Consider the following 20,522-nt stretch of genomic DNA (forward strand, 5'->3'; position numbering starts at 1 on the left):
TGGATAGTGACTGACATGATTAAACCCTCAGCTGAAGAGTGTAATACTGACATCATTAACACCTCACCTGGATTAATACTGACATCATGAACACCCTCATCTGGATTAATCTGACATCATTAACACCCTCATCTGGATTAATACATATTCAGACATCATTAAGGCACCCTCATCTGGATTAATACTGAAAACATCATTATACACCCTCATTATGTATTTAATACTAAAATTATCAGTTGATCAGTCATGTATTTAATACTGACATCATTAACATTCTCCCATCTGGATTTCCCTTGACATCATTACTGAACTCTCTATTAATACTGACATACTGAAACCTCACCTATTAATACAGACATCATTAACACCCTCATCTGGATTAATACTGACATCATTAACACCCTCATCTGGATTAATACAGACATCATTACTGACCCTCACCTATTAACAGACATCATTAACACCTCATCTATTAACAGACATCATTAACCCCTTAACAGAATTAATACTGAACATCATTAACACCCTCATCTGGATTAATACTGACATCATGAACACTCATCTATTAACTGACATCATTAACACCCTCACCTGGATTAACACTGACATCATTAACACCCTCATCTGGATTAATACTGACATCATTAACAGACCCTCATCTGAATTAATAACAGAACATCATTAACACCCTCATCTGAATTAATACTGAACATCATTAACAACCTCACCTGGATTAATACAGAACATCATACTAAACCCTCACCTATTAATAGAACATCATTAAACTCATCTGGATTAACAGACATCATTAAACCCTCATCTGGATTAACATGACATCATTAACACCTCATCTGGATTAACAGACATCATTAAACCCTCATCTATTAATACAGACATCATTAACACCCCTCTGGATTAACAGAACATCATACTGAACCTCATTCTGGATTAATACTGACATCATTAACAACATCATCTGGATTAATACTGACATCATACAACTCATCTGGATTAACAGAACATCATACTGAACCTCTATTAACAGAACATCATTAACTGAACCATCTATTAACTGACATCATTAACCTCTATTAACAGGATTAATACTGACATCATTAACCACTAACAGAACCTCATACTGGATTAATACTGACATCATTAACACCCTCACCTCTATTAATACTGACATCATTAACAACTCATCTATTAACAGAACATCATTAACCTATTATTAATACTGACATCATTAACAACATCATCTGGATTATTAACAGACATCATACTGAACTCATCTGGATTAATACAGACATCATTAACACCCTCACCTATTAACAGAACATCATTAACACCCTAATCTGGATTAACAGACATCATTAACACCCTCACCTATTAACAGACATCATAACTGAACCATCTGGATTAACAGACATCATTAACACCCTCACCTATTAACAGAACATCATTAACACCTCACCTATTAACAGAACATCATGAACCTCTATTCAGGTTAATACTGACATCATTAACACCCTCATCTGAACCTCTATTACAGACATCATTAACACCCTCATCTGGATTAATACTGACATCATTAACAACATCATCTGAACCTTATTAACAGAACATCATACTGAACCTCACCTATTAATACAGACATCATTAACACCCTCATCTGGATTAACACTGACATCATTAACACCCCATCTATTAATACTGACATCATTAACTGAACCATCTATTAATACAGAACATCATTACAACTCATCTATTAATACAGACATCATTAACAGAACCTCACCTGGATTAATACAGAACATCATTAAACCTCATCTATTAACAGAACATCATTATCATTTGCAGAACTCTGCCTATTAACAGATCATCATTTGAACCTCTATTAACAGAAACATAGAACCTCTATTTAACAGAACATATTAGACATGTCTCAAAAATAGTTGTTTTTTTAACAGAACATACCAATAATCCACTGAATTATGTGGTTAAACTTTACACCAGGGTTGGGATCAATTCCATTTAGAAAGAAAAACAAATTCTATTAACAGAATTTTCCTCACTGAAAAGCATTGAAGTGAATTGGAATTTCAGTGTATTTCTGGAATTTACAGAATTGACCCTAACCCTGGTTAACAACATGGACAAGAATGCTATTGAGAGTAGGGACTGAACCTCCTGTTAAGTGACATACTGAACAGGTGAACAGGCAGTACCACTACCTTACCTACAGTATCAGCCAGGTGGAGATGGGCAGCACCACTACCTACCTATCAGCCAGGTGGAGATGGAGATGATGTCCTGAAGCCTAGTTAACAGAACATGAGTTGTACCTCTCCATTAACAGCCTGCAGACCCATTCAGTGACTTTTTGTCCAGGACATCCAGGATTCTGACTGTCTGCACTGGCTTCTATTAGCGAACAACAGGACTTGGAACTCGGATTAACAGCATCATACTTGGCACCTCTAAACAGAACATCTCTGCAAAAACCGTTAGAGTAGTGGTGGGGTCAAACATTTCAAACCCAGTCAATTTAGAAAGAAACCAAATGTCAGTTCCTATTCCAAATGTTCCTCATTGAACCATCATTGAAGAGAATTGAAATTAGAATGAGGGGGACTTCCTGAAATGACAGAATCGAACCCAACCGTGGTTTAGATATCTTAGTTTACTACCATACCCCTTTAAAGGAACATAAATATTGTTTCTGTTTACCCTCTGAATGGCAACATAACATCCATGTCTTGATTGCCTCAAGGCTTAACAAAATCCTTCTATTAACAGACCCCCCTTCATCTACACTGATTGAAGTGGATTTAACAAGTGACACTCAATAAAGGAACTTTCACCTGGTCAGTCTATGGCATAACAGAGCAGGTGTTCATGTTTTGTACACTCAGTGTGTGCTAACAGTTCAAATCGGAGGATCTGAACAGTTATTTATATAGTGATTTAAATCTAACAGTTGGATAGTGACTATACAGTGATTTAAATCTAACAGTTATTGGATAGTGTCTATTATAGTGATTTTAAATCTAACAGTTATTGGATAGTGTCTATATAGTGATTAACAGAACATCATACTGAACCTCATAAATCTAACAATTATTGGATAGTGACTATATAGTGATTTAAATCTAACAGTTATTGAAGTGTCTATATAGTGATTTAAATCTAACAGCTGAAGACAGTGTTAACAGCATATTCAGCTCAGGCCCGTCCGGGTCTTCCTGTTGAAAGTACTGAACTCTGCTTTAAAGAACTTGAGTACGGTGAACACAGGCTAGATAGTCAGAAAGTCTTCCTGTAACCTCTATTAAAGAAACACATGAACCTCTATTAACAGAACAAAAATGATGTATTTAACTAAAATTATCAGTTGATCAGTCATCTATTAACAGAACATATGACTGAACCTCTATTAACAGAACATACTGAACCTCTATTAACAGAACATCATACTGAACCTCTATTAACAGAACATACCGAACCTCTATTAACAGAACATCATACTGAACCTCTATTAACAGAACATCATACTGAACCTCTATTAACAGAACATCATACTGAACCTCTATTAACAGAACATCATACTGAACCTCTATTAACAGAAACATACCGAACCTCTATTAACAGAACATCATACTGAACCTCTATTAACAGAACATCATACTGAACCTCTATTAACAGAACATCATACTGAACCTCTATTAACAGAACATCATACTGAACCTCTATTAACAGAACATCATACTGAACCTCTATTAACAGAAACATACCGAACCTCTATTAACAGAACATCATACTGAACCTCTATTAACAGAACATACTGAACCTCTATTAACAGAACATCATACTGAACCTCTATTAACAGAACATCATACTGAACCTCTATTAACAGAACATACCGAACCTCTATTAATAGAACATCACACCAAAACCTCTATTAACAGAACATCATACTGAACCTCTATTAACAGAACATCATACTGAACCTCTATTAACAGAACATCATACTGAACCTCTATTAACAGAACATCATACTGAACCTCTATTAAAGAACATCATACTGAACCTCTATTAAAGAACATCATACTGAACCTCTATTAAAGAACATCATACTGAACCTCTATTAACAGAACATCAGTAGTACTCTTTTCACTCTCTCGTGGTTTCTCAATAAAAACTGTGCTGGCTTGGATCATTGTCCTTTTCCAGTATAATTCCAGCAACTAAATGTAATCTAACCAGGCCAGTGCAGGCCAACTCCACACAGTATTGTGAATAGGGTATACGAGGTCAAATATGGGGCTTGTGTGAGTGTGTGTTACATCGTTCTCCCTACTCTCACCCCTGTATGATGACCTTGTCTGTGTCTCGGACGGCTTGGTAATGGCTGATGGCATCGTCCAGGTAGAATAACGTCTTCTGCGTTGTCCCCTTCAGCTGCAGTAGGTTCTGTGTGCTGTCGTGCATGGGAATGACCGAGTTCTCCAGGTGCTCCAAACGGCCCTCCAACGACGAGAGAATGGACACCTAGGACACCACACCTTGAGCTACACTGTCTCACGTTAAAGCTTGCATAGAACTGAAGCTCTCTACTTCATTTGCGATTCAATACATTAACTCACCAATACGTTTTAGCTAATAATATTCTGTAAGAAGTGCAGGAACTCAAGTAGTAGCACATTTGAGGTGTGGTACTCAGTTCCAGTGAGCTCCCGCCCATATCAAACACTGATTTAATTCATATCTGTGACACAGTAACTTTAGTTGGACACAAGTCAGGTAGCTAACAGTTAGCTAGCTTATGTAAGAGGATTCAAGTTCTTTGATTTCAGATTAAGCTTACCATGCCTTTAGTCAGCTGATCACTTCTTTTGAGGCTGTCGCTAACGAATGTCAGCAGATCTTGATCCTTGAGAAGAAAACGGATTGGTAGCTAGCTAGTTTAATCTAATTTGGCTAACGTTAGCTCTCCCTACATATTATTGCTGCATTTAATGAGGCTACAGTGAGTTCTCATACAAATAGTCAAAACGTTAGTAAGTCTACTACTCTAGCAAGCAATGTCATATAATATTTGGACAGACATGTGAAGTGTTCACTAGCCATTGTGTGGTCCGAATGACACCCTAACTAGAGGCGTGTTACTAGATATAAGCTACAGCTGCTAACGTGTCCTATAGTTCATGGATGATAACTTGATTTGCTAACACTAGCTACTGTAACTAGCCAGCGAGCCTAACGTTACCCGTTTGAGCTTCTCCTCAATCTTCTCTCTCCACAAATATGTTTCATCTGTCGCAGTCATTCTGTTAACAATTCCCTTTTTTAGGTATAACTTTACCATTTTATTGTCAAGCATTTGTAAAACAGTTCACCCCCTGCCAGGTAAATGAGTTAGCCAACTGAACCACAGGTTAAAAGGGTCGTTGACGGTTAGTCAAGTGGCTTCTGCTTCTTTGCGCCAAACTTCCAAGGACAAATTCCTTTGGCTGCATTTAGTGTGGACATTTTTTTTGCATGATATTATTACAACTCACTTGACTCACACACTTTTGTTTTTATTCATTCACCCAGACATTTTATGTAAATATAATATTTACAAATGTCTTATATTACAATCAGCAGTTATCAATCATTAACAAGGTTGTATTTTGAATATTTAGCAGGAAAACAAATGAAACAAACATACAAAGAAGCCTAGTAGTCTCTTAGTTTTATACTACATCGTTTGTAGGACTCTGTAGGAAGAACCCAGTGCCCTCAGAATAGAGAGATGCCTTCCACCTGTTCAACAGGAATTAAGAAAAATGACAGTAGCCTATGCACCAGTTAAAGCAAGGCAAGATCCTCTTGATAACATAAAATACTACATTAGCAGAAATGCTAATGTTTCTTCTCTGCACATCCACCTCTAGGGTCCCTGTTTGGCCATTGCCTATATAAAGAAAACAAACATGACTGTTTAGATGGCAGAAATATCACATAACTATATTATCACAGACAAAAGTAGTCCATGTTGCAACTGAACCCGATCTCAAATGGGAAATACAATTGTAGTCTAAATTAAAAATAAGTTGGTGTTTATTATCCTCCGAATTGATACCTATGAGCTGAAATGTCTAATATGATCCGTTTTTAAATAAGAACTATATACCTGTTTGAAGAACTGGCTGCCAAGGTAGTTGGTTGCCATGCTCCTCAAGTTGGTCTTCCCGCCTACTTTGCATCGCACATATCCATACAGGTTGGCCCACTGCAATGCCACACCCATGATCACCACTGCCTGCAAGGGGACATGACATAAGAAATGCAATGCGTTGTGATTATTTATGTTTCTTTGAGAACCCAAAACAATGCATGTATCTGTTTATGTTAAATCATATAGCTAGCTTCATACTAGGCTTGACATGTTAATTATCGGGTGGGAAATTAGAGATGTCTAAATTCAAATGGAGAAAGGAAAGGTACTGAACCCACCAGCCACTTAAACTTGAAGGAGAAGAGAGTACTGAACACAAAGATGACCCAGAGGACTGGACACACAACCAGACCCAGCCAGAAGATCTGTGATTCAGAGTTGGTTGGAACTTTTCTACTGGTTGCCTACAGAGAGAGTTGGGAAAATTAAGCACGTGTCTACAGAAGTCTTAGTTGTTGCAATTCTTTCAGTCATAGACTCTTTGATTTGTTTAATTGATTGAACAGTCTGACAGTACTGTTTTTGGGGGTGCAATTTTCATATAATTTTCTTGTTGTTTATGTCTTTCACTTGTATTTTGTGGGTGCGAATAAATAAATTAAAACTAAACTAATAGAAAACTAATAGAAAACTACAACTCCACTCAGCCTGTTACCAACCCTTAGTAACCTTCTTGACCAGATACAATGCTATTTTACAGTAAACAAATTGGCTGAGAGAAACCTCAACTAAATCTTGTAATGAATAATGTGGAAATTGAGGTGACTAAACTGCTTGCAGTAACCCTGGATTGTAAACTGTTATGGTCAAAACATATTGATACAACAGTAGCTAAGATGGGGAGAAGTCTGTCCATAATAAGGCTATTCTGCCTTCTTAACAACACTATCAACAAGGCAGCTCCTACAGGCCTTAGTTTTGTCACATCTGGACTACTGTTCAATAGTGTAGTCAGGTGCCACAACGAGGGAGCTAACATTAATGATATGCATGTAAATCTCTCATGGCTCAAAGTGCGTGAGAGATTGACTTCATCACTACTTGTTGTTGTAAGAAGTGTTGACAAGCTGAATGTGCCGATCTTTCTGTTTAAACTACTAGCACACAGCTCAGACACCTATGGATACCCCACAAGACATGCCACCAGAGGTCTCTTCACAATCTCAAAGTCCAGAACAGAATATGGGAGGCAACCAGTACTACAATTAAGCCATGACTACATGGAACTCTATTCCACATCAGGTAACTTATGCAAGCAGTAGAATCAGACTTTTATTTAAAATAGATAAAAATACACCTTATGGAACAGTGGGAACTGTGAAGAGACACACAAATGTACAGACACACGCATACAAGTACTAGCACATACGTATATTGTAATATGGTATTATACATTTTGTATTGTAGATATGTAGTGGTTATATGATATACTGTTTTATCTTTTGTTTTATATGTAAGTGCCTTAATGTGTTTGGACCCCAGGCAGAGTAGCAGCTGCATTGGCAGCAGCTAATGGGGAGCCGTAATAAATACAAATACAGTCATGGACTATACTGCAACCGTACTGGTCTGGACTCAAACACCCAGTGGCTCTGTCCATCCTCATCCACCTGGTTCCACCACCGGAGGCCCACCATCAACCTGCCAGACACATTCTGAGAAAGAAACACAATGGGATCACCCTTTTCACACTACTCTGTCAAGCTGTGCTAGCCTGGCCTGGTTACACATCCAACAATCGCTGGAAACATGTGGGAAAGGGCAACGTTAAAAGAAAATATCCAGGCCAACACGATAGTGTGAAAAGGGTATGACAAAATAAAGTTATACCACATCAAACTGTGACAACCCACCCACCTTGACTGTCCAGAAGTCACATGAAAGGAGGAGGATGATGGTGACCATACAGACGATGAAACTACTGCTCAGGATTTCACACAGTAGGTAGACTAAGATGGCACTGGTGCGGAAGAAGAGATGGAAGAACGTGGCCAGGGGATGCCTAAAACAAGAGCAGGTTTTGATCACACACACCAGTGTGTGTGTGTGTGTGTGTGTGTGTGTATATACATACATACATACATACATACATACATACATACATACACGAGAGAGAGAGATACAGCAAAACAACATCTCTTGTTCTGGTAGATCAGAATAGGTGATACGGGTTGAGATGAAAATATCAGTTTATTCTGTTAATCCTCATCAATTAGTGAATCAACTTCCAAAACGCACTTGATTTCTGATTTCTTCTGTCTGGTGGGGGTATCATCATCGTCGTCACCAAAGAGTGGAGCATCTGCCTCCTGTGAATTCTTCCAAGAAATAAATGAGCTGTCAAACAAGGCTCATTGAGGTGGCTAACGCTACTTAGATAGCTACTACTGTAACTGACAGCTACCTGACATGACAGTGAGGTGGCTAACGCTACTTAGATAGCTACTACTGTAACTGACAGCTACCTGACATGACAGTGAGTGACACACCAAATAGATGGTTCTGGGGTAATTTGTGCATTCTAGCTAAATAGTTCTGTTTAAAACATTACAAAGGTTTATCTATTCAAATAACTGCATAAAAACGTAGCTAGCTTAAAAGAACAAGTGAAGTTAAGTGAGCAAGCTAGCTAACAGTTAGCTAGTAAGGCTCACTGAAGTAGGGCAACAAAGTTAGCTAAGAAAAACGCCATGAGAGCAACTTGAACAGTAAAGCGTTACCAGGCATAGTGTCATCAATAATTAAAGATTTAAAACAACTTATTTGTTTGAAAATAGTAAGAGATCTCACCAGTCTCATCATCTTTGACACTCACTTCCGGATGACGTGTAGGTAAACAACAAACATGCTTGTATGAAGGACCCCACTCATGGGTGCAGAATAAGTTGCCTGATTGCAACTTTGTAAAGATCTGAACCAGAGATTTGAAAATCTAATGTGATGTGAAATCACGATTGATATAAATTAATTTATTAATTCATGAAAAAATATATTCATGGCGATATCTTTACCTCGAACATGACTTACTGCTTGTGATTAGACTGATCATTTTCAGGTCTTTAATTTGTAATAGTTTAATTTCATACCCACCTTGATCATCTGCATAGCGTCTCACCCCCAAGAAAAGAATCCATCACCAATATGTATAGCGCCCACACGACTATATCAGAGGTGCGTTCAATTGTTGCAGAACGATTAGTTCTGAACAACACGTTTCTCCAAAACGTTATTGAACAGACTTTGAGGTATGTTTGCGCCAATGACTGGAAATATGAAGGTTTGCTTCCATTTGGTGGGTGTGGCTTGAAGCAATGAGTGAAGTTTTTAAAGGGCAGTGGACATGCGGACAGTGTTTCCCAACACACAACCCCTCCCTGTTTTTCAACTGGTCGTTCAGTACAGAAATGTTTCTGTTCAATTGAACGTTCGAGAACGTAAAAACATACTGAACGCAGCCCAGGGTTTCCCAAACTCGGTCCTGTGTGCACATTTTGGTTTTTGCCCTAGCACTACAATGCTGATTAAATTAATCAACGTTTGATGATGAGTTGGTTATTTTAAATCAGCTGTGTCGTGCTAGTGCAAAAATCAAAATGTGCACACAGGAGGGGCCCCAGGACCGAGTTTGGGAAACTCTGCCTTAAATGACTGGTCGCAATCAAGGAAGTATATGGGAACAGTTTGACAAATCTTTTTTTTATATTTTTTACATAGAATGTTTAGATTTAACATTGATGAGTTCGCAATGACTTTAAAAAAAATCAATTCCACCGCTGGTCACAAGAAACATCACTATAGCGGCTTTTACTTTTACTGTAGATGCATTTTTTTTTAACACTATACAGTTTTCACCATACATTTTTTAGGCATAAAGGCTATGAAAATGTGTAGGCCTAAATCAAATCACTTTTCTTTCATAGAGACATCTACACTGTTATTTTGGAGTGTTATTGTTGCGGCCGCAGCAGCAGTTAATCTTTGACCAAGCTGGTGACCAGCCTGTAAAGATGAGTCTACCAGAGCTCATCAACTTCATAATCTGGGAATCTGTACACTCACTCCCTCATGTGACAGTCACACTGCCAGAGACAAAGGTCACCCCGTAGTTCATCCACTTCTGTCACAAGCATTCAGGATGCCAAAAACACCAGCCGTGTTTCTTCTCCTCGGTCTTTGTCTGTTCGGGGCAGCTGACGCCCTTTACAAGCAGTGGATACCCGACACTAACTATGAAAACAAGACCAACTGGGACAAAGGGTCCGTGCCCTGCGGTAACGACATAGTGCAGTTCTCGGCTCAGAGGAAAGTGTCTGTGTATGTGGAGACGGTCCACTCTGTCCAGGAGATCCGGCTACCGGTGGACGGAGAGTTCATCCTTCCCTCGGGGGGCGGCTTCACGGTCAGTAATGGAGGGGACCCCGGTTGCGGGGCCGGCATCACCGCCCAGTTCAAAGATGCAGAGTCTCTGCAGTGGTTCGACCCGGCGCTGTGGCAGGCGGCAGAGTCTTCAGACGACCTGGAGAAAGGTCGCTTCCTGTTCTCGGTACACGAGGAGAGCGTACCCTGCCAGTATGACAACGTGTTGTTCCGCGCTGGCTCCTCGTTCCGCGTGGACACTACCTCCAACCAGCCCAGCGTCCCTGTCCAGAGTGTGTCCGTTCTGGGGAAGAAGTTCAGCAGCAGCTCGGAGTTCACCCATTATCTGGGCTCACACTCTGGCCGGCTGCAGTTCCACGGAACCTCATCCCCCAGCGTCGGGGCTTCTGGCTGCAGTGATGCCTCTGGCTGTGACTGTGGGAACTCTGCGAATCACAACAGGATCTGCGGCACTGTGACATGCGCTCCTATGAGCTGTAAGAAGCCACTGTACCCCATAGGACACTGCTGCGACGTGTGCAGCGCCATCGTCACCATCCAGTATTCCTCAGGCTTCAACCTTGAGTCTTATCGGAATCGACTGCAGCACCTCTTCCTTGGTCTGCCCTCGTACCAGTCCATTCAGCTAGGCATGTCCAAGGTGCTCAAATCTCAGTATTTCCTCGGGGTGATCCCACGTGCGGCTGCAGCTGAGATCCAGATCGTGCTCCTGGATGGGGGTCTGGTGCAGGTGGCAGAGGCCCTGGCTCGGGACATATTGAAGGACGTCCAAGCCCAAGGCTCAAACCTGGGCATAACCGGGGCTGAGTTCCAGGCCTCTTCTGGGGCCACCAGTGGTGACGGGGCAGGGGACAACGCAGGTGTTGTGGTGGGAGCCGTGTTCGGCGTCCTGATAGTAGTCGTTGGTCTTCCCCTCCTGGCTGTCCTCTTCCGCAGAGGCGTCATAAAAACACCCACCATGCCCACCATCTCCATCCCTTCTCTGAGCAGCTTAAGGAGAAGCCAGGAGGAGATAGGGGACTTCACGGACCACGGCTTTGAAAACCCCATCTTCGACAAGCCCACCATGATGCCCGAAGTACCAGGTATCTATGGGACTGAAGCAGCCAACTCTATCTCCCTGACGTCGTCAGGTGTACATTTTGTTAATCCTGCGTATGATGAAAACGAGACCTCAATCGATTTCTCTGCCTGAGACTGTGTGTCATGGTATCTGTAAATATTTTGTGCACATTCTTATGAGAATAATTTCTTAAGTGTTGTAATGTATCTAAAATGTATCTAAAATGTAAAAATAATATGTTTCATGCTTAAATTCATATTAAGTATTAGATACTTTAAAAAGTCAAGCGATTCATATTTGTAAATCAATTCTAAAAAGATTTGACAAAAGCTTTGTCACATTGTTAATATGATTTACATTAGATTGACCATTGACACAACAATGAAAGACAGCCCTTGAATTCATCTTGGTAGTTAGTACTCAGCACAATGTCAAATAAACATAGTATGTTTTTGCATATGAAAGACCAATGACAGTAGTTAGCAAGTCAGTCACTTGCTAACCTGTTCCAATAAAAAGGGCAGCTAAAAAGTTATTACTCAATCCCTCAGTGTCATGTTTTGTTCTATATCAAATCAAATTATATTTGTCACATGCGCCGAATACAACAGGTCCAGACCTTACTGTGAAATTCTTACTTACAAGCCCTTAACCAACAATGCTGTTCAAGAAATAGAGTTAAGGAAATATTTACTAAAATAAACTAAAGTAAAAAGTTAAATAAAAAGTAACACAATAAAATTACATAACAATAACAAGGCTATATACAGGGGGTACCGGTACCAAGTCAATGTGCAGGGGTACAGGTTAGTCGAGGTAATTTTGTACATAGATAATAAACAGTGAGTAGCAGCAGTGTAAAAACAAAGTCTGGGTGGCTATTTGATTAATTGTTCAGCAGTCTTATAGCTTGGGGGTAGAAGCTGTTAAGGAGCCTTTTGGACCTAGACTTGGCGCTCCGGGACCACTTGCCGTGCGGTAGTAGAGAGAACAGTCTATGAGTTGGGTGACTGGAATCTGGGGAAGTTTTTGGGCCTTCCTCTGACACCGCCTAGTATATAGGTCCTGGATGAGTGCAGATACCCCCTGTAAAGTCCCTGTCTGTTGTCTTGTGATACTTGATGCTGTGTCCTGTTAAATAAGTACAGTATCAGTCACTTAAGGCAACTGCTTATGAATAGAATAGATACTTTATTGTATTTGTGAGAAACAGAAATGTGTACTGGTCCGCCTCTTTAACCTAACTACACTTCTGCAGTCAAAGTATTATGATTCTGGACTGACAGGAGCTGATGTTGCCATGGGAGTGATGGGGGTGGCAGGCAGAGTTGAGCTCTTCATTAGTGGGGGTCCTTAGGACCAACCAACAACACCACACTGTCCTTCTTTGAGAGCCAGACAGTAGGATACAAGGGCTCCATGAACTCAGCCTTGTACCTGTAGAGGAGAGTCATAGCGATGTCAGTCACACCATAGAAAGCTAATGAGCCTGAGTCAAAGTCGATGTAGACGCCGATTCTCGTGAACACACTTGTGGCTTCCACGACCGCCTCCATATCAGCATGCCAAGTGGAAAAGCTCCGCCCCTCCCTTCCGAGGCTCCACGAGAAGTCATTTCCTGTGATGCAGCTGCCTCTCTCCACGCCTTTCCGGTCGATGCTCTTGTAGGTGAGTCCCACGTGCACGCCCTCCCCACTCAGCTCTGCCTCAAAGTAGTGTCGGCCCAGGTAGAGGCTCTCTGAGGTCATCACCTGGCGCCAGTACTCGAAGCGTTCGGGCGTGTCTGGGTAGCTGTGCTGCCAGGGCGTGGTGTTGGTCACCTTCCTGTCGTCTTCGGTTAGTCTCAGGAACTTGTGGACAGTGTCTGGGTCAAAGGTCAGACTGCTGGCATCTGCCAAGTAGACACATTTAATTGAATAAACTTTATTAATCGTCAGAGGGGAAAATGGATTTGTCACCAGCACAGGACAATACAAACACACACATACTTATTCAAAGGCTACCTCAGTCGCTTTAACACATGTGAAAGGTTACACCAAGTCAGGCTATTTCTCAAAAGGGTTAGCTCATTGTGAAGAGCACTAGCTATGCAAATCAAACTGGAAATGGTTGCTAATGCAATAAAAAAAAGACATCTTACACGTGAGGAAGTCGTCTCGCATCTCAGGCTCAGGAAGTGAAAAAGACTTTGACATCTTGGGATGGACCATGGTTGTAATGCCCAGTTTCTCTGTAGGTCAGTGTCGGAGAAAGAGAAGTTATCCTCCAGGTACTACATAGAGAACTCTCTATAATACCAATGCATTGGGAAGACTATGGTTACTTATCCAACCGTTATTTAACTTTTATTTAGCTAAGTCATCGGGAGAATATTCTCTTTTACACGAACAACTTGGGTCGTTTTCATTATGTCATGAAACAGCATGTCAACAACAAAAACAAACAAAGGAACATGAGCAGTTTTTCCAGGCTTCTATAGTTTTGTTGTGTTTGGTGCCTAATGAACACAGCCCTGGTTAAAATGTGTACACTCATCACCAGTCCTGCAGATGTCCTTCAGTTTGTCCCTGTAGGTAGCCTTGATCTGGTCACACAGTTCCTGGGTGGACTCAGTGAGCAGGCAGCTGAAGGAGGCCAGGCGATCTGTGAGGCCGATGTAGAGCCCAGGCAGACAGACATCCACAGCCCCCGTCTTCCACTCTGAGTATTCCTACATTCACCAGCAGGAGGAGCCACTCACACTACTGTCACACCACTAAGACAGCTATTTCTGCTTCCCAAATGACACCCTATGCCCTTTATAGTGCACTACTGCTGATCCATCACAGCATGAAAGTAGTGTACTATAAAGTAGTGCACTATATGGAAACTAGGACTCCGTCCAGAAATAACCCCAAACCTCTACCCCCGTGACATTTCAGATAGGTTAAAGCAATATGGTAGTATTGCTTTCCCTTGAATAGACTTGGTAGGTTCTTGGCTATACTGTTAATACCTATCAAATCCTTTCAAAATCTAAATGAAGTGTCTATGGTAAGCAGCGGAGGCTGGTGGGAGGAGCTATATGAGGACGGGCTAATTCTAATGGCTGGAATGGAATCAATGGAAAGTATCAAACACATCAAACATATGGAAACCACTAACTTCCATTCCAGTCATTACAGTGATCCTGTCCTATAGCTCCTCCCACCTGTCACTTCCCTCACACTGTGGACACTGTCAACATTACAAAACCGCTGACCGAGACGAGTCAAAATTACTGACCGAGACAATATTTAACAGATCATAGGGGAAAGCTGAGGCAAAGGGTAAGATATTAGTCCTCTCAGGATATCCTGAGCAGTCAGGGGTGGCAGGGTAGCCTAGTGGTTAGAGCGTTGGTCTAGTAACTGAAAGGTTGCAAGTTCAAATCCCTGAGCTGACAAGGTACAAATCTGCCGTTCTGCCCCTGAACAAGGCAGTTATCCCACAGTTCCTAGGCATCATCTGACTTGCTAAAATAAAAGGTCAAATAAATACATTTCCAAACAATTTGTTCTCAACCTATAAAATACATATACAGAGCCTTCAGAAAGTACCCCTTGGCTTTTTCCACATTGTGTTACAGCCTGAATTTAAATTCCATTTGTTTTGTCACTGGCCTACAAACAATACCTCATAATATCAAAGTAGAATTATGTTTTTCAAACTTTTTACAAATTAATTCAACATTTTACCCTGAAATGTCTTGTCAATAAATATTAAACGCAGCATCAACCAATAGAATGTAAAAAATAAATAAAATACCTCTCACAGTATCATGACACAGGAGACTTGAAGGCAGCAGGTTGATATTGTGCTTTTCAGCAACAACACTAGCTGCATGTGTTCTGTTTCATTTCATGTGTGACACTCACCAGGGATTGGGGTCAATTCAATTTCAATTCAGTCAGTTCATTTTCCTCAATGCTTTCCTACAAATTTGAGTTTAATTCCTGAATTTACTGAATTGGAATTGAATTAAACCCAACCCTCTCTGGTGTACTCTAAAGTTGCCCCGGCCTAGACGCTGATCTTGGGTCAGTTTAGCATTTTTCCCACTAATGGTTAAGGTTGGAGGATATCCAAGGTCTGTACATAGGATAAGTTTCACCCCGGAGCCCCAGTCTCTCACCTGCAGGAAGTCTACATCCCTCTTGTTCCTGAAGAGTCTCTCCACTCTGGCCAGGGTCTTCTTCAGCTCTTGGCTCTTCTGCTCCAGGTGGGCCTGGATGCCCTCGGCCTGGCTGAGCGCCTGCCTCTGCTCCTCCAGAACCTCCGTGGCCTTCCTCCGGGCCTCTTCTACGGCCCCTTGCAGCAGATAGAACTGCTGCTCCATCACAGCACGTACCCCTGCCACCGAGCTCTGGGGAGAGAAAGATGGACAGAATATGTGATAAAGAGAAAGCGGAGGAATGGAGAAGTACTTAGTAAAAGTGTATCAGCTGTATGTTTCGAGGTTCATTAAGATCAGAGACGATGTTATAAGTGATAAATGAGCAATATGCGAACGTGGGGAAAGAATGTATGGAGAGAATGTGTGACATACTTTTTTTTAAAGGAGAGGAGGAGGTGCTTAGTTGTATCAGCTGTGTGTTTAAGGTTCATTAAGATCAGAGGAAATGGTCAAAGTAATGCGGGTGTAGTGAAAAACCTCTATGGATGCAGTGTTGCTCTGTAGCTTGCCAATGGAATTCTCTGCCACTGAGACGCTCTTCATAATCTCCCCTTGTTTCTTCTGCAGCTCTGTCTATAGACGATCACACACACACACACACACACACACACACACACACACACACACACACACACACACACACACACACACACACACACACACACACACACACACACACACACACACACACACACACACACACACACACACACACACACACACACACACACACACACGGCTCTGTTTCTTAAAGAGTACCATGTGATGGGACCAGTGCCAGGTTACCAGCATAGCCCATGGGAAATGCATTTGCTTTATTTACTACAGTAGCTTTGAGAGAGGGCAACCTATTGGACGAGAACAATGGGCAGGCTGTACGTATCACATGTCACACAGAAGGTTTCTTATCACAGAGAAACGTACTGACGTACTGTGATAAACAAATGATGTCATAATAACTCATTTGCCTGGAGACTCCCTATCCTATGCTCCCTACATCGTGTCCTGGATCACTAGACAATACTGACACTAAAAAGAGGAGTTTTGGACTTCAAAACCACAACAACCGGTGCCTTTTGAGAAGTGTAACTTGGTATAAAAAGAAAAAGTTTGGTTTTACCAAATTTGAACATTCTGACAGAAATAACTTAATACAAAACTAGTTTTCCCATCTCAAGAGGTTAAAAAAAGACAACAGGAAGTACCTATGAAAGGGGCAACCGGCAGTTGCTGAAGGCATTTTTTTACTTAAATGTTTTATTAGCTTAGTTCAACTGTCGTACCCCATCAGAACCCAAAATATAAGCTTGTTTTACTGCAGTGTTTGCAAACAAAGTAAATGTAAACACACTATTTAGCCTCGAAACATGTTTAAAACTATAATTTTCATATCATTGATGGTCAGTCCTTTAATCCATAGCTCTGTCTATGAATTTGAGAGTGGTTTTATTTCTCCAGGCCCATCCTTCATCTTTGTACCGAAACAGGGGCGGAGAAAACACTTTATTATTGTTTCAACTGCTGAGTGCCAAATAAGGCAACAGAGTTGAACGTAACCAGGTAGACCATTTCCTCTTGAATAGTTTCACCACATTCAGTCGAGAGTTCAGTTCACGTAACACTGTTGGCCTTAAAATGAGGGGCCGACGTGAATGAATCACTAAACACATGAAATAAATAATCATCTCCAGACAAGACTTTGTCATCAACATAACCAGGGCTTTACAATGATGCTGAATGTTGGGGTTAAGTGGGTTCAAATCTTCCCAGAAGTCACAGCGGGTGCAAGGAGTGACATGTCAAAATTGTTAATTTTAACAATTTAACAAATAGGTTTTCATATTAATCTGCCGTGGACAGATTCATGTGATTCAACTTTGCGAGAATTCCCCTTCTGGGGAATCAAGATTATATTCATATTAAAGATTTATTGAATTCTCCATGTGTTCTATATTAAAGGACACTTCATCTAATATAACAAGCTTTTAAAATGTAATATTGGTGCACAATTTCTACTTAAAATATCAAAGGGCTGCAAAAGGCAGTGTTTTCATGGAACCACCCAAAACAACATGTCCATGCCAGAGAAAAGGGAGCACTCATACAGTTATCACTCACTGTCTGTGAAATGGAAGTGTGTTGTGTGTCTGTATGTATCAGTGGAGGCTGGTGGAGAGAGAAAGGGGAGGACGGGCTCAGCCATTACAAAGAATCCAGTCCTCCCTTGTTCCCCCTCTACCAGCCTCCACTGGTAAAATATAAATGTTACCAATACCTGGATCTGTCTTCGAGCCTCCTCTACAGGTACAGTACTGTGCCCCAGATGTCCCTGTCCCTCACACTCGCAGCACACACACACACCGCAGCCGTCCGTCAGGCAGTATAGTTCAAGCGGTAGCCGGTGCTCCTCACAGGTGCGACACTCGATGTCCTGTAAGGGCTCCACCAGCCGGTGATTTTGGAACCTCTGGTTCTCCAGGTGGGGTCTGAGGTGGGCCTCGCAGTATGACACCAGGCAGGTGAGGCAGGACTTCTGGGCCCGGCACGGGATCTCGATGCAGGAGTCACACAGCACATCTTCTGGGGTGACAGTAAACCCGCTAGATTTTGTCTGGGGCTGGGTGGTCTCCCTGGTTTATCGTGTGTTGTTGTTGGTTCCTGGTTCTTGTTCCTGGTTTTCGTGTGTTGTTGTTGGGTCCTCTTGTTCCTGGTTCTGAGGCTGAGTGTTCTCCCCTGGTTTATCGTGTGTTGTTGTTGGGTCCTCTTGTTCCTGGTTCTGAGGCTGTGGTCTCCCTGGTTTATCGTGTGTTGTTGTTGGGTCCTCTTGTTCCTGGTTCTGAGGCTGGGTGTTCTCCCTGGTTTATCGTGTGTTGTTGTTGGGTCCTCTTGTTCCTGGTTCTGAGGCTGGGTGTTCTCCCTGGTTTATGTGTGTTGTTGTTTGGGTCCTCTTGTTCCTGGTTCTGAGGCTGAGTGTTCTCCCTGGTTTATCGTGTGTTGTTGTTGGGTCCTCTTGTTCCTGGTTCTGAGGCTGGGTGTTCTCCCTGGTTTATCGTGTGTTGTTGTTGGGTCCTCTTGTTCCTGGTTCTGAGGCTGAGTGTTCTCCCCTGGTTTATCGTGTGTTGTTGTTGGGTCCTCTTGTTCCTGGTTCCTGTGTTCTCCCTGGTTTATCGTGTGTTGTTGGGTCCTCTTGTTCCTGGTTCTGAGGCTGGGTGTTCTCCCCTGGTTTATCGTGTGTTGTTGTTGGGTCCTCTTGTTCCTGGTTCTGAGGCTGGGTGTTCTCCCTGGCTGGTCCTCTTGTTCCTGGTTCTGAGGCTCCCCTGGTTTATCGTGTGTTGTTGTTGGGTCCTCTTGTTCCTGGTTTAGGTTCAGGTCCCACATGTTTTTCATGGATGTGGTGACATCTTTGCTTCCAGTTATGGGATGACTCTCTTCTGTATTCTCTTCATTTTTGATGATGAGGGTCTCCATGTTCTCTTTCTCTGGTTTGTGGATGTCCTGTGTGTTGCTGGTGTGCCAAGACACAGTACCTCCCTCACTCTCTCCTCTCTACTTCAGGCTGCAGGGTGAGCCTGCTGGGCCTCTGTCTGGGTCTCTGGGCCTGAACAGGCAGACGGTGCAGATCTTTCCTCACATCTTAGTCTATCATGACATCCTATACAGGCCTCACTACTCTTATAATTACTATTCTCTCGCTCAGTAAGTCGCCTTCTCTCTATCTCTCTCAAAAGCACTTTCTCTCTCTCTGTCTTTCTTTCACTCTCACCGTCTCTCGCCCTAACTCTCACACCCTAAGACTGTCTCTCTGAAAGTATCCTCTCTAACTCTCTGTCCAGCTCCCTAACTCAAGATAATGTAGTGAGAAGACAAGAACAGAACTGAGGACCGCGCCTTAATAACTTTATCCGTGTGAGTCAGCGGCAGCAGCAGGAGCCTCCTCTTGTTACACTCCTCCCTTGTCTCTCTTTCTCTCCTTTTCTCACTCTCTCCTCCCTCATTCAGTTGGGTTCAGGGAAGGCGGAGTTGGTTTGAGTGGAGAGAAGGGGGAAGTGGGTATTGAGGGCAAGGAATGTGGAGATCTCTGTTTTAACAGGACAAATACAATATAAGCACCCCTAAAATGATTATGAAACATGAAATCATTACTGTACAGCCACACTCCCTCATAGAACATCCCAGATGTGGTAATTCCAAAGTTGTTGTCTAATAATAGCATTTCGTAGAAAAAATTATGTTGTATCAACAAAGATGATCTGGGTCAGCTGGGATGACTGTCTTCTGCAATATAATCTGTGAAAACTGGAATGTCAACATCCTGGAGAAACCTGCATCACTGAAAAGTGATCTTTTCAGGAGTCATCACAATGTGTTTGGAATGACTGGTCCTACACTAAAGTTATTATGACTGGTCCTACACTAAAGTTATTATGACTGGTCCTACACTAAAGTTATTATGACTGGTCCTACACTAAAGTTATTATGACTGGTCCTACACTAAAGTTATTATGACTGGTCCTACACTAAAGTTATTATGACTGGTCCTACACTAAAGTTATTATGACTGGTCCTACACTAAAGTTATTATGACTGGTCCTACACTAAAGTTATTATGACTGGTCCTACACTAAAGTTATTATGACTGGTCCTACACTAAAGTTATTATGACT

At 41.8% G+C, this 20,522-nt stretch overlaps 4 protein-coding genes and 1 long non-coding RNA gene across 8 annotated transcripts in view; 1 reads left to right on the forward strand and 4 right to left on the reverse strand.

The window, feature by feature from the left end:
• LOC127928213 (exocyst complex component 7-like) overlaps window positions 1–5,419 on the reverse strand; it is a 37,669-nt gene extending 32,250 nt beyond the window's left edge. Inside the window, exons 1-3 of the mRNA XM_052515344.1 lie at window positions 5,270–5,419; window positions 4,868–4,933; window positions 4,367–4,551 (exon numbers count right to left, since the gene is read on the reverse strand). Of these exons, the coding sequence (XP_052371304.1) occupies window positions 4,367–4,551; window positions 4,868–4,933; window positions 5,270–5,383 (365 nt within the window). The 5' untranslated portion in view covers window positions 5,384–5,419. The remainder of the gene's footprint in view (window positions 1–4,366; window positions 4,552–4,867; window positions 4,934–5,269) is intronic.
• LOC127928209 (uncharacterized) lies at window positions 3,435–4,121 on the reverse strand. 2 transcript variants are annotated; one of them, XR_008130931.1, is made up of 4 exons: window positions 3,957–4,121; window positions 3,851–3,904; window positions 3,640–3,774; window positions 3,435–3,482 (listed from the first exon to the last, which is right to left on the reverse strand). It is a non-coding gene; the product is annotated as an uncharacterized LOC127928209 (long non-coding RNA). The 2 variants fall into 2 exon arrangements; XR_008130930.1 differs by lacking the exon at window positions 3,640–3,774 and having other exon boundaries at window positions 3,439–3,614.
• A 142-nt stretch (window positions 5,420–5,561) lies between the features above and the next one.
• LOC118378511 (Golgi apparatus membrane protein TVP23 homolog B) lies at window positions 5,562–9,396 on the reverse strand. 3 transcript variants are annotated; one of them, XM_052515336.1, is made up of 8 exons: window positions 9,314–9,355; window positions 9,014–9,134; window positions 8,462–8,541; window positions 8,081–8,225; window positions 7,789–7,878; window positions 6,502–6,627; window positions 6,179–6,307; window positions 5,562–5,959 (listed from the first exon to the last, which is right to left on the reverse strand). In XM_052515336.1, the coding sequence occupies exons 2-8, from the start codon at window positions 9,023–9,025 to the stop codon at window positions 5,936–5,938; spliced, it is 606 nt and encodes a 201-aa protein (XP_052371296.1). In that variant the 5' UTR covers window positions 9,026–9,134; window positions 9,314–9,355; the 3' UTR covers window positions 5,562–5,935. The 3 variants fall into 3 exon arrangements, with proteins under 3 accessions (XP_052371296.1, XP_052371297.1, XP_052371295.1); XM_052515337.1 differs by having other exon boundaries at window positions 9,014–9,037; window positions 9,314–9,347; XM_052515335.1 differs by lacking the exon at window positions 9,014–9,134 and having other exon boundaries at window positions 9,314–9,396.
• A 130-nt stretch (window positions 9,397–9,526) lies between these two features.
• LOC118378509 (protein amnionless) lies at window positions 9,527–12,127 on the forward strand. The gene has a single exon (XM_035765500.2). It carries the CDS (start codon window positions 10,359–10,361, stop codon window positions 11,793–11,795), a length of 1,437 nt encoding a protein of 478 aa, XP_035621393.2. The 5' UTR covers window positions 9,527–10,358; the 3' UTR covers window positions 11,796–12,127.
• LOC118378510 (tripartite motif-containing protein 16-like protein) lies at window positions 11,995–18,490 on the reverse strand (the record flags this gene model as incomplete). The annotated part of the gene is made up of 6 exons (XM_052515345.1): window positions 11,995–13,554; window positions 13,804–13,893; window positions 14,202–14,373; window positions 15,817–16,047; window positions 16,336–16,431; window positions 18,134–18,490. Coding segments are annotated over 6 exons (1,497 nt in total), but the record flags the coding sequence as incomplete, so codon positions are not given.
• Window positions 18,491–20,522: the final 2,032 nt, after the last annotated feature.

This window comes from Oncorhynchus keta, unplaced genomic scaffold (assembly GCF_023373465.1).
Source record: "Oncorhynchus keta strain PuntledgeMale-10-30-2019 unplaced genomic scaffold, Oket_V2 Un_scaffold_23083_pilon_pilon, whole genome shotgun sequence".
NCBI classification, from domain to species: domain Eukaryota; kingdom Metazoa; phylum Chordata; class Actinopteri; order Salmoniformes; family Salmonidae; genus Oncorhynchus; species Oncorhynchus keta.